Consider the following 17,708-nt stretch of genomic DNA (forward strand, 5'->3'; position numbering starts at 1 on the left):
CGACTTCCTTCATGAAGCCACTCCTGATTTCCTAAGCCTGAAGGGGCCCTTCCTTCCTCTAAACTTTCATTGTCTTTTATACTTCAACTCAGTTCACTCTATTCTGGACTATAGTACTTTGCACACAGTAGGGCTTAATAAAAGTTTGTTGAATTAATAAATACACACTGAGTTGCAAATGATCTGATGAAACTTAATAAGGGAACCCCTTGAGGTATTTACATTTTGACAGGGTACAAAGCCTTTGGATCTCCTTCAATTAGTGGCATTTCCTACATTTGTGAACCAATGGGAGTGAGTGTCCTAAGGAGGCAGGAGAGCAATCCACCCAGAAAATCCATCCCTGCTGGTCCCAGGCCCTAGCTAAGTAGCGGGCCCAAATCCTCCAAGAATATGAGACGCAGTATCTTCATTTATAAAACGGGGTATAATATACCCATCAACATTTTAGGATTGTTGTGAGGTTAAAATGAGATGGTGTGTGTATATACATATACATTGTGTGTATATACATATGTATTGTGTATGTACATATATATAGTGTATATACAGATATACATATACATACAAATGAGAATATATTATATATGAGCTTTGCAAACTTTAAAACTCTAGATAAATATCAATTATTTTTGTCATTATTTTGGACTTCATTGTGGAAAGAGTATGGTGGTATAGCATCGTTCAGCTTAGAGGCTGGACAGGGGCAAGGAGAGGAGCTGGGTATACAAAGAAGGGCCGTCTCCTTGAGTTAGCTGGCAAGGGTGGGGAAAACACTTTTCTGGTGTAAAAGACATTTAGAACTGACTACTTCAGCAGAGGCAGAAGGGAAGAGGAAAATAAAGGTCTTCTCATCACCCCCTTCTCAGCTGTCCCAGGTCACCACCCTTGACAAACAACAGGGCTTACAAAACAGAAGAAATGTTCCCTTTGAGCTCATGAAGTCACAGTCTCTCTTCCTCCACAGCAGAAAGAATTATGGCTCAATTAAGCTCATTCTAAGGAACTCCTTGGAACACCCCCCCCCCCGCCCAAATTAATTCCCAACCTATAATTCTTCTCAGGCTCCCAGCCTCATCCCCTTCATGGTGGGTGGTGTATACAACAGACAAATCAGTTTGTACTTACCTAGCTGAGGTGGACTCAAGTCACTAAGCAACTTTAAGCAAAAATACCATGATAGGCTGTCAGAATATTCCAAGGAAAGTTCCCTCAGAAAAGCTAGGAGGCAGTCCCAAGAACCACTCTGGGGCAGGGGATAGAACTGTGCAGTAGGTGGGTTGGAAAAAGTCTCAATCTGTTAGCACCTTTGTTAGAAATGGGCTTCATTTAATGAAATGTCAAGTGTGGCCTTACCTGATCGAAACAGGCCTCCATGAATCCTACATAGACAGGGTCAGAAACAGCCCTAGAGTACAAATTTCAATATATTTTCTGTACATAAAGGAGAGGCAGTGTGGTGGGGGCAGAATACTGGAATTGTGGTAAGGAAGACCTGACTCAAACTGTGTGACCCTGGACCATTCACTTAACATCTGGGAGCCTCAAACATTTCTCTTTGAAAGTATAGATTAAAGACGGGTTATTTATGTCCTTCCAGGATGGAGGGAGTTCCCACATCCATGTAATTATGGGTCACTGACTTATTGATGTATGTGTGAAAGAGGAAAAGATGATAGAGGCCAAGATGGAGAGGAGTAGGGTGGGGATGGGCATACGAAAGTCTAAATAAGACCCTATACTTAGTCCTAGAGCTGCATTCAGCAGTACAAAATTCTCTTCTTACAAAGGGCTCCCCAGTCAGGAGAGTTTAGCCTAGATATAGATAGAGTTCTTAGAGGAATGGAAGGCACTGGCCAAACATAAGCAACCTCCCAACCTAGCTCAGGAGCAGTCTTCTCAGGCTGAGAGGACAATCGTTATTGCTACAAATAAGTATAGGCCATTGTGAGTCATTAGCATCAAAGGGGGAAGAATGGAGTAGGGGGATAGGAAGTGGCTCACCCAAGCTGAAAGATGACTCACTCTCTAGCTCAAATGCAGCCACCTCTGGGGGAGGGAGGCACGAGAACCAGAAGCAGCTTTTCCTCTAGAAAAGTTTGGGGATTTCCAGTAGTATGCAGGGCCAATTATCTGTAATCAAACAGAGGGCTCTGGAAGTAAACAGATGGGGCTTCCATTTTTAGGTTTCCTGGCTAGAGAACATGAGTAGGGAAAGGGGTCAAATAGAAGGAAAAAAGGGGAGCTCAGTGACAGGCCTAGGGTGGGCTGGGTAGCATGGCATACTAGAAAAAGCACTAAGTTTGAGATCTGAAGATGAGATGACTAAAGGTCCCTTTCAACTCTAAATTTTGTTGTAAAGGCATTTGATCAAGGGAGTCCCTGATCAATTTGATTAGATAGCCCAATTAAACTGATGAAATTACAGGGTGAGGATCTTTATCAGAAGAGCACCTCCTATGGTGGTAGATATGAGCTCTAGCCCCTTACTGAGAGGACACAGGATGCTTCTCTGGATGGTCTCAGGGACTGTAGCTGCCTCTAGGATGACTGGTGCCTGAGAGTCAGAGGGGACTGTCTCTTTCCAGAAGAGCCACCTCTTCTTCCTGGTGTTTGATGGTGAGCTGAGATGCCAACTGAGCCTTTTGGGAGGCACTCTCTTTTGGATTTCCAGACTAAAATGCAACATGGTAGGGGAAGGGGAAAGTGGAAAAAGAGACTTCTCCCCTCCCTGCTCCCCTACAAGCAGAAAATATTATTTGCAACAGAAGCACATAGCAAATAATTTCTGTTTACCTTAGCAAGACTAAAAGTTCCTGGCTTCCTTCTTTTGCCTTTGTTTCTTTTTCTGAGCTCAGATCAGAGACTAGTGATTTTGAGAATGGATATTTCCAGTCTTGGGAGTTACCTTGTAGATAATCCTGAGTTAGAAAGTTTCCAAGTTCTAGAGTTCCCAATCAAGAGGTCCTGAGTTTCCTAGATTTTCTCATTGCATGAAATTTGAAGAGGATGGTCCTAAAATTGGAAGACCAAAGCCATATTACATGGACTAAGAGATCTGGACACTGTCAATCCTAAATAATATTGCTGAGTTGCTTGGATTGTGGTAGAAGGTAAATGGGGAGTGTTTGTTAAGCAGCCTCAAAATGCCTTTACCTTCAGGGAGGTAGGACACTATATGAGTGCTTTATGTGTATCAGTATTTGGGTTCTGGTGATTATGCATTTTTTTTTGTAGTAGAGGAAATAAAGGCAGTCTTATACCCATACTGGACATAGGGCACCTGTGCAGAAGTGGAGACACTATTACCCACATGTGGGGACACTGCAGACACAAGCCATACCTAAGCTTTATTCAGGAGATCCGCCCCAGAGTTGGGGTAGAGAGCCAAAGAGCGATAATGACCCCTTTGGGGTCAGCCTCCAGGATGAAACCTGGTCCCTGTGAACCCAGAGTCTTTGAAGAGAGGCCTGGGCACAAGGTTCATTATGATTGCCGTGGTGGCATTAGCAGTGACTTAGCACCAGGCCATAATTATATGAAGACTGGGTGGTTAGTAGGGTAGAATTTGTGGTATCTGTGGCTAAAGGAACTATGTGTTTCCCTCTCTAGTCATTATAGGTAGCCTAACATAGGGACTGTGGGGACTAATCTGGAAGTCAGGAAACCTGGGTTAAAATCTTTCTTCTGACACATAATAGATAATTGTTCATAGGCAAATCACTTCATTTCTCAGTGCCAGAGGAAGTTTTCTAAGTTATAGATGACTTGCATCAAATTTCAACATTGGCAGCTCCCAATGTTGATGAAATCACAGGTCCAACCTCACCATCTGTTTCCCCCCACACACTCCAATCTCACCGTCTATTCCCCCACACCCCAAATTCTCTTCACTAATTGATAGAAAGCAATCTGTATCTGGATAGCCCACTTTTGACCAGGAAGAAATTAGTTTTCTATGTCCTTGGGGGAAGGGAGAACATTGTGTGAGGGAGAGGGACTATTCTTCAATTAAGATCAATCCCTATATTTGGAGAACCTATCCAGGAAGCAAAACCCGAGAACTTCTTGTCATATTGCTCTGAGTCCAGGACAACAGCAAAGAATAGTTGTTTTCTAAATCAACCCCTCCAAGCTCCATATTCCCCACTCCCACCCCCACCTTCAAACTTTAGTCCCACCTGTGAGCGATGTTGTTTGTACAGCTTGGGTAGAACAGAAAGGAAGAGGAGTTTGTTTCTACAGTCGGTAGTCTTGGCATTTTTTAATGATTTATAAAAAGGGACGATGCTAATTTCTACTTAAGTGTCCTGGAAGAGTCAGGAAACACTGTACCACAGGGCATAGTAAGGTTAATTAACTCCTTTGTGCTGGTTGGGAGAGCTGGAAGTGAGCTAGGGTGAGGCATTCACCTGTCCACTGCCAGCAATGGACACGTCACAGGAGTGGGAGTGGGGTGGGGATTCAAACTATGCCTCCAAAGAGTGCGGTTAATACTGAATGAGGAGTGAGTTCACAAAGAGAGCCCTGTTTGTGGGGACAAGAGGGCTAGGAGTGGCAGCCCTGAGAAGGCAACATGGAGTTGGGGGGCTATGATATAATGAAGACCAGCACCAAGTTCTGAGCCTGTTCCCATCTGAACGTTCCAAAGTATCTTCTAAGCCTAAAATATTGCCTTTGGGTTCCTCTCTCAAATTCTGGTTTCCTTAAATAGACTCTGAATCTCTCTCTGTCTCTGTCTTGGTCCGTCTCTCTCTCTCTCTCTCTCTCTCTCTCTCTCTCTCTCTCTCTCTCTCTCTCTCTCTCTCTCTCTCTCTCTCTCCCCTAACTGCCCAACCAAGCTCCTGATTGGTTTCTTTTCAATTCAATCCTGGCCCTTCATCCTTTTAGATCCCACCCTCAAACTCTGCCCCTTTCCCCCCTCTCCCCGCAATCTTTATTTGGGAAACCTCTCAGAAATTCTTCCAGGTCACAAGACACTACCTCCTCGGGCCCTGCTGGGCCTAATTCTCCCATGGGTTGTCAGCCTCCAGCAAGGCTGTTAGAGAGGTGGCTATGAAAAGGGAGAAGGGGACCAGCACCAGGGGACATTGTCACAAGCTCAGGGCCATGATGCCAGATACTTTCACAGTAGACGATTTGGGAGGGAAGATGCTGCCTGTGTAGTCTCCCTAGGACATATGGCAAAGGAGCAAAAAACAAAGGTGGGAAGGGGTAGGGGCAGGTGGAGAAGATTTCTCAGGTTTTTATCTCTGGGAATTCTTGTGTTGGCTTGTCTGGGGAGGAGACAAGAAAGGCAGGCTATCCTTAGTTCAAAAGTAAAAGAAGAGGGTAGAGGGAAAAAGGGGGAAACTCCACGGAGCACTTGAGGATTAAGTCCTTCAAAAGTCCAAGTTTGGTGGGGATCCAGCACCAGAGCGCCCCAGAAAACACCAAGAAAGCAGCTTTGGGGCTACAGGGAAGGGGGCAGCAGGTGGGGCCTCTGCCTCCATCTCCTGTGCTGGCAGAGCAGAGTTTTCTCTAAGCCCTGGCCAAGTTCCTTCTAGTCCTTCAGCTCCTTGGGCCCCGTGGGAGGTATTGGTTGCAAGCAAGCACCTGAATATTGCCTAATGGAACAAGCCAACTGCTGCCTTCACCGAGACCAAAGGGCAGTGGTGGGTGTGGGGAGAGGGGGCCCAAGAAGAGGTGGGTGTGGGAAACCCGAGAGGTCTCCTGGGGCCTTCCCACTTGTCACCCAGTTTTTAAAGTCACATGGTCAGTGGATTGGGGTGCTGTTTTTCAAAGTCAAATCAGTTCCAGGTATTCTGCTCTTCTCTTCTGAGCTAGGGAGTTATTCACATATATGCTCCCCCCCATCCCCCACCCCCATCCCACTGTAGCTGTTACCCTTCACCTCTAACACACGCACAACAGACACACACAGTTCTGGTGAGGATGGTGATGGTATGTGGGTGCAGACTGTGTGTGCGTATATGTGTGTGTGTGTGTGTGTGTGTGTGTGTGTATTGACACAGTGGGCATAGAAGGGAGAGGTTGTGTATAATAAGAGCAGCTCCTCCCATTTGGTTTTTGTTCATGGGTTGATCAAGACAGCCCCAGGGCCACTGTCCATGCACGGATCCACTCCTCACTCTGTCTTGACATGACCGTTAGCCAGAGCCAGGGAGGCAGTAGGTCCACCAGGCTCAGCATGCTGTTCAAAGCGAAGACGGAGGGTGTTGCGGATGATAAACTGCTCCATGATGAGCGCACCGCAGAACCAGGGCACAGCATACTCCAGGGTGATGAGACCCATGAAGTCAAAGTCAAACTGGGAGTAGTCCCAGGGGCAGGCATTAAACTGGCGAAGGATATAGCCTGTGGTGAACTCCCACAGGTATGTCCAGAGAGTGTAGATGAGACAACGCACCAGGATGTGGCAACGGCCCCGCAGACGCAGGTACATCTTCTCCACGATAAGGATTGAGGTACCATAGATGAAGAGGGCCCAGACACTGGTGACACCCGGAAATTTCCAATTAAAGTTCACCACAAACTCCCAGGCAGCCGTGAACATCACCTCGCAGAAGTAGCCATGGATGGCATAGAGGTACCAGCGAGACAGCGCCGTCAGGGGCTCCGCAGAGGCCATGTTGCCTCCTCACAGTCCCCAGCCCAAATGCTAAAAATACAACAAAGGAGACAAATCAGGGTGGCAGGAACAGCAGTCACAGAAGTCCAGTGTATGGGTCAATCAGCCCTCCCTTCCCATTATGGGACCAGCTCTCAAGTCACTGCCTTATTATCCAAGATGGTGGTAGATGATCTAAATTCTTTGTTTCTCCTGCTTCCAATGGCTACCTCAGAGTCACAGAAGCAAAGAATTTTAGGGCTGGGAAGGACCTTAGATATTATCTACTCTACCCCCTCCTTTCATTTTTTTTTACCTTAAAGAATCTCTTATTTAATTAAAAAAATTATATAATTTGTTTTGACATCACCTACATTTCCAAATATATCCCTCTCCCACCCCCATAAAACCCTTCCTTAAAATAACAAAGAAAGAGGGGGGAAAAAGAAGTTTGGTAAAGCTACACAGCATTATCAACCTCGTATGAGAATATCTGCAGTGCTCCAAATCTATAGCCCCTCACCTCTGCAAAGAAGGGAGGGGACTATGTTTTATCTTCCTTTCTTCAGGCCAAATCTGATCAATAAAATTCCACAGTCCAATCCACTTATTTTAAAGACGAAGAAACTGAAATTCAGAGTTAAAGGGACTTACCCAAAGTTACATAGCTGATTAATAGCAGAACCAGTAGAACCCAGGTTCCCAGGCCAGAATCCCAATCCAGAGCTTTTTTCCACTGAGATATGATGTTTGTCTCAGGAATTGTCTGGTACCATATTGGGGGAATATTTTAGTCCTCATTAGCAAGGGCAGATATGGATTTTATATATATATATACATATATATATATATCTGAAAATGCTTTGAAAACTATAAAGTGCTATTATAAATGTAAGGGATGGATAGACAGGAAGGGAAGAAATCAAAGTTGGCTGGCTTAATGCTGTAGGGATCCATGGAGATGATAGACAAGGGAAGCTAGTTGCATGAAGACCTTACTGAAGGTCTTTGAGTGAAGGCTGGATAACTAATTTGTTAGAGCCGAGGTCTCTTCCTGCTCCAAGATTCTGCCTCCATCATGTAGATGCAGAGGTTCTCACACTTTGTTGGATCACAGTGCCCTTAGTGTCTAATTGTTTTCCAAAGAAATCCCTATAAGTTTCATTTATTAAGTAGTTAGCTTGAAAACTTTTTTCACAGTGCCCTTGTGAGTTTGCTCCTGGATCCTGACATGCTGGTGCACACGGTTGGGAACCAGGGATCTAATGGAAAGGACAATGAATTGGAAGTCAGAAGCCCTGGATTCTAATCCTAGCTCTACCCCTACTAGCTGTATAACCATGAGCAAGTCATTTTCCTCCTCTGGGTCTCAGTTTCCTTATTTGTAAAATGAGGACAATGCACTAGGATCAGAGGTTCTTCACTTAGGGGTTGTGAACTGGTATAGACAGAGATAGATAGATAGATAGATAGATAGATAGATAGATAGATAGATAGATAGATAGATAGATAGATAGATAGATAGAGAGGTAGACAGATAGATAGAGAGGTAGACAGATAGATAGAGAGGTAGATAGATAGATAAATAATATTTCAATATAATTGTTTTCCTTGGTAATCCTCTATATTTTATTTTAGGCATCTTAAGCCATTATTCCAAGAAGGGGTCCATCAACTTCACCAGACTGCCAAAGAAGTCCATGACACACAAATAATTAAGAACAGCTGGCCTAGATGATCACTAGGATCCAACTCTAATGCTGTTATTTTGTGGGTATATTTCTGAATAGGGGAAGCCCCACAAAAGCTCATTTTGTTTTTTATAAACTCCAGTAATATACTGTTTGGGGGAAGTCTAAAGCTACTAGCTAATTTTCATTTTCTATGTTCCTCCTTTAATATCAATAAGGCAGTGAGGTGGTACAGTGGATAGAGTGTTGGAATAAGGAAGACCTGAGTTCAAAACAAGCCCCAGCCATTTACTAGCTGTGTGACCCTGGGTGTGTCACTTTACCTTTGTCTGCCTTAGTTTCCTCTTATGTAACATGGAGATGGTAAGAGCACCTACCTTCCAGACATGTTTTGAGGACCAAATGAGATAATATTTGTAAAGCACATAGCAGAGTGCCCGCCCAGCACATGGTAGGCATTTAATAAAGACTACTTCTCTTCTTCCTTTTCTTCCCCCCTTCAATAAGTGTGGGGGGGTCCTCAACCATCAATGCTACTGGACTTCTGTATCCCCTTGCTCTTCATGGTCCTTGGTCACTCTCCAACTTTATTTTGATCTGGGTTCATCACAACTTCTATGAGCATTTCTGCAGCAGTTTCTGATTTCTGAATGCTTTATAATTAATTCTTTCTTTACATTTGTCTTCAGTGGCTGAGTTACATGGGGGTGTTAGGTACCCAGGTGGCCTGAGCTTAAATTGGTTGAAAGCTAAAGAACCAGAGGATTTTGGACAGACTAGGTATGAAAATTAAGAGTTTGAAAATAACAGAACTTTCGTTTCTCTAATTATCTGACTAGTCCACTCTGGTTATTCTTGGTTTTTTATTGTGTAATTTTTTAATTTTTTAATGTGGAAGCCATGATGTAGTAGAGGGTTGATCATAGAGTCAGGATAACATAGGTTCACGTCCTGCTTCTGACACATTTCTCTTTTGATATACTTCTGACATAAGTGACTCAGTTCCCCCCAGCTTGTCTCTAAAATGTGACACAGTAGGCCGGGCCTGGAGTCTAGGAAGACCTGAGTTCAAATCTGGCCCCAGACGCTAGCTCTGTGACCCTGGACAAGTCCCTTAACCCTGTTTGCCTCAGTTTTCTCATCTGTAAAAGGAGCTGGAGGAAGGAATGGCAAACCACTCCAGTATCTTTGCCAAGAAAACCCGAATGTGGTCATGAAGAATCAGGAATGACTGAACAATAAATGGGTTAGCATACTATAGCCAGAGGGGGTTAGATCTAGCCACCACCTTTTTTTTTTTTTTTTGGTAAGGCCAAAGAACTAAGAGTGGCTTTTGCATTTTTAAATAAAGTTTTATTGTATTTGAAAATGTAAAAAAAAACCCCACCCATTCTAATTCTCTGGTATATAAAAATAGATGAAGAATTGGATTTGGCCCTTGGGCCATAGTTTGCCAACTTGTGGCCTAGAGTCATGAAGCCAATGTAAAGAATAAGGACTAGATTCCAGCATTTCCTGATTCTGAGGCCAGATCTTTAGCTGATACACCATACTCTTCTCTGTAAGACTATTTAAGATAAAAATATATGGTTACCCCCAACCAGAACAAATTACAAATATCATCTATTTTTTTAGACATTATAAATTTGATAAATAGCTGAGCTTAGAATTAGATAAATCTGATTCCAATCTGACACATACTAGCTTTTTGACCCTGGGCCAGTTATATAATGCTCCCTCCCCCAATATCCCTCCATGCCCCCTACCCCAGCTATGTGCCTCAGAGTAACTCCCTGAGACTTATCTACTAAACTGTAGATAAACTATCACTCTGTGATCTGTATTGGTAGAGAGAGTTCTGACACTGGGAGTTCCTCCATATTGATGAAGTATTCCAAGTATTACAGTATCTTCTCAGGGACCATCACTGAACTCTACGCACAGTAGGTATTTATTAACTATGCATTTAATTGAGTTGTGTTCTGAGGAAGATTTTTCAGGGTGTTGTTAGGGGGCTTGAGCTAAGAGATGGATAGGATGGGGGCACCACTATAGTTAAAGAGATATCATTTTTATTTTTTTATTTTTTTTGGTCCACACCTGTGGTTTCATCAGTATTGGGAATTCCCATCATGGAAACTTCATTTTGAAAGTTAGCATCTCATCAGCACCTCTGGCTTCAGAGACTTTGTTGTTATTCATTCGTTTCAGCTGCCCAGGTCACACAGTGTCTGAGGACACATTTGAACTCACATAGTTGAAGTCTTCTTGATTTCAGGCCTAGGGCTCCATCCACTGTGTCACCTAACTGCCCAGCCCCAACTCTAGACAAATTACTTAATCTCTTAGTATTCTAAGAACTCTCAGACTATACAAGTGTTAAGGGCTAAAATTCTAGCTAAACTGTCTAAAATATCTAATGAGTGGTCGCCAATAAATTATAAGCTTTAGCAAGAGTTAGACTTTTAAGCATTTATTAAGGAGAATAAGAATTTGGTAAAGAGAGAGAAAAAGGCCTAGATTTCTATCTATTAAAGGGAGAGCACATTTCTAGCTCCCTTCTCCACCAGAGTCCAGAGGAAAAGAGCCCGAGACTGAGCGCCAGTCTCTTCCTTCCTCCTCCCACTAGCCCGCGTCACTTCCTGACTCCTGGTCTTGCCCTCAAAGACCTTCCCTTCATGGGCAGAACTCTTCTACAGTAAGTATCCAGCAGGTGGCGTTATTCCAATCGTTACAGTCCCCCCTGTTGTTCCTCAAGAAACAAAATGTTTCCTTGACGGAACACAAGCTTAAGGGTCTACACGGATAGGTCTACACAGATAGGTTCCTCATTGGGAATTCCCTATACTAGCTACTGCATGAGGTCTTTTCTTGTTCCACCTACCCATTCCACTCCCCAACACACTGGAGCTGCTTTGTATGTGCTTTGTATATACCTGTATATGTATGTTGTCACCTCATTAGAATGTAAGCTCAAAAAAAAAAAAAAAAGAATGTAAGCACCCTGAGAGCAGAAATTATTTTATTTTTGCCTTTGTATCTTGAGCTCATAGCACTGTACCTGACACTACACAGTAGGAACTTAATGTTTGTTGAGCCATGCCACCAAAATCATAGGTCTGATCCAAAAAGCAAAACAAAATAAACAAAACAATCCAAAAATAATGATGATGATACCACACTATATTTGCATAGTGCTTTCAGATAACTAATATTATCTCTCATCCCTCACAACCATCTTGTGAAGTAGGTGTCACTAGGCCTATTCTTGTAAAATGTTAGAAACAGGGGGAAAAAATCCCAAAACTTTAGAGACCATAACCTCAATTTCCTCAATTTACAAATGAGGACATTCAGAGAAGTGAAAAGAGCTAGGACTAGGCGTCGGGTATCTTGAGTGATGTCTACTTATTTTCTTAGCTAGGTCGCACAGTGATTAGAGCACTAGATCTGAAGTCAGGAAGACCTGAGTTCAAATCCAGCCTTGGATACTTCCTAGTCATGTGACTCTGGGCAAGTCTTTAACCTGTATGCCTCAGTTTCCTCATCTGTAAAATGGGGATAAGAATAACACATAAATATCAGGTCTAATCATAGCTCTCTCTCTTTCTCACACACACACACACACACACACACACACACAAATACATACACACACAGAGTCAATAACCTCCAGTTTCTGCCTATGAACTCTAGGATTGAATATAAAATCCTGTTTAGCATTCAAAGCCCTTTGCAATCTGCCTTTCCTCACCCCCAGCCCCAACATCCCTGATTTTTCCAGTCTTTTTATATCTTACACCACTCTTCAATCCAGTGATACTGACCTCCTTTCGGTTCCTCAAATAAGACTGTCTCCTGACTCTGGGCATTTTTACTGGCTGTTGCCCATGCCTAGAATGCTCTCCTTTCTTATCTCCAACTCCTGCCTTCCCTCAAGTCTCAGTTTAAATCCTACCTTCTGCTTTTCCCAATCTCCCTTGATTCTAAAGCCTTCCCTCTGTTGATTATTTCTAACTTATCCTGTATGTAGCTTGTTTGTACATTGTTGCCTGCATGCTGTTTCCCTCAATAGACTGTAAGTTCCTTGAGTGCAGGGACTTTTTAAAAAAACTTTTCCAGTACTTAGCATAGCACACATTAGACTTTTTTTTTGTGGGGCAGTAAGGGTTAGGTGACCTGCCCAGGGTCACACAGCTACTAAGTGTCAAGTGTATGAGGCTGGATTTGAACTCAGGTCCTTCTGAATCCAGGGCCAGTGCTTTATCTACTGCCCCACCTAGCTACCCCACATATTAGGCTCTTAACAAATATTTATCGATTGAGTTATCTTCCTTTCTGGGTTGTGAGGATAAAATAAGATAATATTTGTTAACCACTTTGAAAGCCTTAATGTGCTATATAAATGCTAGCTATTATTATTATTATATCAAAGCTGCCCCTCTCCTCAGCCAATGTTGTCTAAGGCTCATCTGAGAAATACTACAGCAAGAGGAGACTAATGCCGTCTTCCATCTCTGGAGCCAGCAATACTGTGAGCACCTGTAATCTCTAATTTAACCTGGCTTTCCTGAGTAAGCCTCCAGTTCAACTAATGCAGCCCTCGAGGTCACCTTCCACCTGAAGCCTAGGCCCCCACATCCTCAGCCTCAGTTAACCAGCCTGTACCAATAAACTAGCCATACTGAGTTGTCCATTGGATTGTAAGCTCCCCGAAGAGCATTCTTACTTTTGTATTTATATCCCCAACAGCCTAACATAGTACTTGGCATATCACAAACACTTAATAAATGCTTGTCGACTGAATAAAGAAAATGATCCCATCCTCTAGTGTGAGAAAGAAAACACTGCAGAGGAGAACAAATGTGATTTCCCAGCACCTGAGTGATGGGGGCCGGGAGGAAGGCTTCGTTAAATGGGGCAGCCTCTTAAGAATTCCTTTTAGAGTTGGTTTTAAGAAGGGAAAAACTGGACCCTCCAGCTGGCCAGGAGAGAAATGAGAATCCTGTAATCTGATGATTATATTCTTGGTATTGGACAAACCAACAAAGAAAAGGAGTTAAAAAGAGGAATTTACATACAAAGAGTAGAAACAGACAGCACTAAAGTCAAGAAACCAGAACAAATATGCTAAAAAATGGTTTCTCCAGACCAGAGAAGTGATTTTTCAAGCAGTGTAGGAAGGAGAATGAGGAATAGAATTCATGACCCAAGACTATACAAAAAAAAAGAGCATCTCTGGGGAACAGACTCTTAAAAAAATCAAAGTCCCCAGAGTACCAGGAGAGAGGAATGGTCCTGGAGGCTAGATTATTGAAGGAAGAAAATTAATGAAGGGAGAAAATGATTGGGGAGAGGAGGTGATCTGGGAAAGAAGATTTTTATTTCCTCTGTCTTCCAAATAGGCAACCCTTGTACAGAGTAAGAAACCAATAGTCACTCAGATAAAAGGCCTTAAGTTCCTCCTGGGCTTCAACTGCATCTATTTATCTATTTATGTCCTTATACTTCTCAACTGTCCAACCCAATAGGTCTAGGACCCTCAAAATGAAAATGTCCTTTTCTGGTCATTTTAGGGGAATTGACATATTTCGTACCTTCAGCATGAGCATGAGGGCATGAGGGACCTGGCCTAGGAACTCTTATTAGATTGGATGTCTGATGCTAAATCCTATATAATGACATGCTTTTTCATTCAGTTAAGAACTCGACTCTGGGGCAGCTAGGTGGCGCAGTGGATAGAGCACCAGTCCTGGATTCAGGAGGACCTGAGTTCAAATCCAGCCTCAGACACTTAACACTTACTAGCTGTGTGACCCTGGGCAAGTCACTTAACCCCAACTGCCCTGCAAAAAACAAACAAAAAAACAAACAAAAAAAACAAAACCAAAAAACCCTTGACTCTGAGCAGTCAAGAATTGCAGTTTATACCCACCCTATTTCCCAATTTCCTGGGGGGTGGTCAAGAGCAGATGAGACACAGAACTATCAAACCTCAGAGCCTTCCAAGGCTTTTCTCCAAGATCAGATGAGTTGGAGTATTGGGGCAAGGGAGGGTAAGAGATCTCTAATGGAGAAAAGAAATACAGAGCAAAAGAAAATAAGCAGAAAAGAAAGAGAAAAGGTGGAAAGAAAGAATAAGAGGAAAAATAGGCATGGTTTTAGTTTCTAGGATGGGAGAGAATGGTGTGTTGTTGTTCAGTAGTGTCTGACTCTTCTTGACCCCACTTGGGATTTTCTTGGCAAAGATACTAGAGTAGTATGCCATTTCCTTTTCCAGCTCCTTTTATAGATGAGGAACTGAGGCAAAAAGGGTGAAGTGATTTGCCCAGGGTCACAGAGCTACTAAGTGTCTGATGTCAAATTTGAACTAAGGGCTTCCTTACTAGAGGCCCTGCCCTCTATCCACTGAATCACCTAGCTACCCAGAGAATGGTATAGGTGGGGCCAGAGTAGATTCATTGGATAACTACATCCTTATCTCAGAAGGTAACCACCTGGAGCATGGGAGGTGGGAGAGATTTAAAGACCAGGCTGAGGTCGGAGGTTTGAAGGTCAGGGAGAAAAAACTGAAATGGTGTCTGTCATCTACACAGGGCTCCTGGCTAGAGTGGGGTGTTGGGGGTGAGAAGAGGGAAGACTTTCCTGTATTTTTAGGGCTCAACTTCCCCTAAGGTTCCATTAATTACCACATGAACTGTGCTTGAATCCTAAGCTATAGTGAGCCCATTCACCCTGATTTAAAAAAAAAAAAACCTTTACAAAAAAGAACCCTTAGTTCTCCACCCAGCCTGATCCCAATTGGGTCAATCCTTTCTAGAGACAGATACACTTATTCTGAGAACCCAGCAGCATCTAGGATCCACACAGGATGACAAACACAGAATGGGGAGAAGAGAAGAGGAAGAGAGAAAGGGGAGGTTAGGGGTGTTTGCTTCAGGGAGCAACTCTCAAGTTCAAGGACCTCCCTGATGAAGGGGAACAGAAACACAGGGTTCCAAGGGAGGTGCAAAGTGCCTTTGTAAGATCAGGTGAATTATTTCCTCTTAAGCACAGGAAATTAGTAGGTAAAAAGAGAGGAGTGATTATATTTAGGGGGTTCCTGTCCTAATGGTCCTTGAGTTTTCTCCCCTGATGCCTTTTCTTGCCATTTGGCTATTGCATCACCAAGGGGATGAGGGATCGTTTGGACCACTTCCATAGATTAGTGGAGCTGGGACAGAACAAGTGACCAAAAGTGGCCAGAACCCCACAGGCAGGGACATGATGCTGAAACCAGGGAGAAATACCCTTACTCTCTTTCAACAGAAGCTCTCATTTCATGACAAGTCTGGTTGCCTCTTCCCTCTCTCCAAGAGGTGGGGGCATCACTATCATATTACTCAGTGGGAATCTCTCCCACCACACAGGACTATCTTGCTTTAAAAAGAGTAGGGGTATGTTCTTCTACCTCACTCCCATTCAGCTCTCATTTGTTTCAGCTCTTAGCCTCCCTATCTTGAGGCCCTAAAGTCACCTCACTTCCATGCTCTATGGTTGTGTACTATCTTTCCAAGGTGGAGGTCACAGGAGAGGAGCAAGTTCTAGGGACACAAGGTAGAGTTTTTCTGTGTAGTCCTGGGTTGACAGTAGAATGGGGTGAGGATGCTTCTCAATCTGAGAAGCAAGAGCTTACTTGAATTTCCCCTATGGTTTCTGAGACTTGACCAAGCACAGGAAGAGAATCTAGTTATTTAGGCTAGATGAGAAGAAAATATATGTGGTCATCTTAGTCACAGAAGATGGACAGGGGAAGGGAAATGGAATCAAAGAATTTCAAAGGTGGATGGGACTTTAGTAGCTGTCTAACCCAACTCATTCCTGAAGAAGAATCCCTCTACAACCCACCTGGCAAGTGGCCATCCAGTCTTTGGCTGAAAACTTCCAATGAAGGGGAATTCACTACCTCCAGAGGTAGCCCACCTATGACCTTGGGATGGATGGTCCTGGTGCCATAGAGTTGAGCAACCCTCCAATGTGGCTGTGATTCTCAAGGCTTACAGGAAAATCCTCCCACGGGCAAGCACTCTGTTTTATGGTTAGGTTTCCTCCCCCAATTCAGTGAATCAGGACTACTGAGTGCCTTTCATCTATGGGTTAAGTTCCTGTTTCTAAGAGGCTGGGGTTGGGAGGTGGGGAGGGGAGTGGATCAGGAAGCAAGAGGGGTAATATCTATCTGCGTTTCTGGGTGAGTGATTAATGAGACACAGAACTATGTTTTTATGAGAAGTCTCTGTCTTTCCTGTAGGCTAAATTTTTGTAGGTTTCAGATGAGGTCCCTCCAGGGAACAAAGCTTGTTACACTCAGGACTGTGTGTGCTAAATATACACAAGTCTGTGTGAGCTAAATACACTCCGCCCTTTCCTCCCCCTTGCCAAATACACACACACACACACAAAACAGGTGGCCATGAGCCTATGTGTTCAAGAGCCCACACACCAGGCCACACCTCCAACACACTCCCAGCTAACAGAATATTGCAGGAAAGCTCTCATGGTTTGTTTGTATCAAGCCTCAGCTGATGATGTCCCAGGGAAGACAGGGTGGGCTGCTTTTTGGGTTGCCAAGGGGCAGACAGGATGGCAAGCCTGCCTAGGAACATTCTAAATCTGGCAGCAGCGTGGGAGGGGAGGTTATTAAGGGGAATTGTGGACTAAGCAGAGCCAACTGCTAAACAAAGGGCCTCCATGGACATGTTTCGATTTTAGGGGCCTAGAGCCACCAGAAAAAAGCTGAAGGTTGGAGTCATCCCTGAAATGGGATGAAGGTATGTCATGGATCTATTCTTCCTTATCACACTCCTCTTGTTCCATTCCCAAGTTTGAGATACAAAAGTCATGGCCAGGGCAGCTAGGTGGCGCAGTGGACAGAGCACTGGCCTTGGATTCAGGAAGGCCTGAGTTCAAATCCAGCCTCAGATACTTGACACTTACTAGCTGTGTCACCCTGGGCAAGTCACTTAACCCCAATTGCCTCACTTAAAAAAAAGTCATGGCCATATCATGCTTTATGGAATGAAATATTTCTATTAGGGCCTGGGGTAGAAGAAGGTACCTTGGATGTGGACAGTCTGGGCAACAACTAAGGGGCCTGACCCAGCTAGCTGGGATAACCTATCCTCTAATGAGAAAACTGTCACTGAAGTCCTGTTGGTTGAGTATGCCTCAGGCCTTCTCTTCTCAGTGATAGGATGCCTACAAGTTACTATGTACAAGAATGTGGTCCCTTTCTAGAGCCACCCAGGTAAAACAAACGATTTCCTGACATCCAGGACTCACCAATTTTATTATAATGACCTAGGTTAAGAGATAACTAAGATGCAGACAACTAGTTTTAAGCTCTCACCTACAAGTAGAAATCCTCACCT

At 43.7% G+C, this 17,708-nt stretch overlaps 1 protein-coding gene across 4 annotated transcripts in view; it reads right to left on the reverse strand.

The window, feature by feature from the left end:
• Positions 1-5,023: 5,023 nt before the first annotated feature.
• TMEM229B (transmembrane protein 229B) overlaps positions 5,024-17,708 on the reverse strand; it is a 62,300-nt gene continuing 49,615 nt past the window's right edge. For all 4 annotated transcript variants that reach the window (XM_043986340.1, XM_043986343.1, XM_043986341.1 and 1 more), the window contains one exon: positions 5,024-6,661. In XM_043986340.1, coding sequence (XP_043842275.1) covers positions 6,128-6,631 — 504 coding nt within the window. In that variant the 5' untranslated portion in view covers positions 6,632-6,661 and the 3' untranslated portion in view covers positions 5,024-6,127. The remainder of the gene's footprint in view (positions 6,662-17,708) is intronic.

The sequence above is a fragment of the Dromiciops gliroides genome, chromosome 2 (genome assembly GCF_019393635.1).
Source record: "Dromiciops gliroides isolate mDroGli1 chromosome 2, mDroGli1.pri, whole genome shotgun sequence".
Classification (NCBI taxonomy): domain Eukaryota; kingdom Metazoa; phylum Chordata; class Mammalia; order Microbiotheria; family Microbiotheriidae; genus Dromiciops; species Dromiciops gliroides.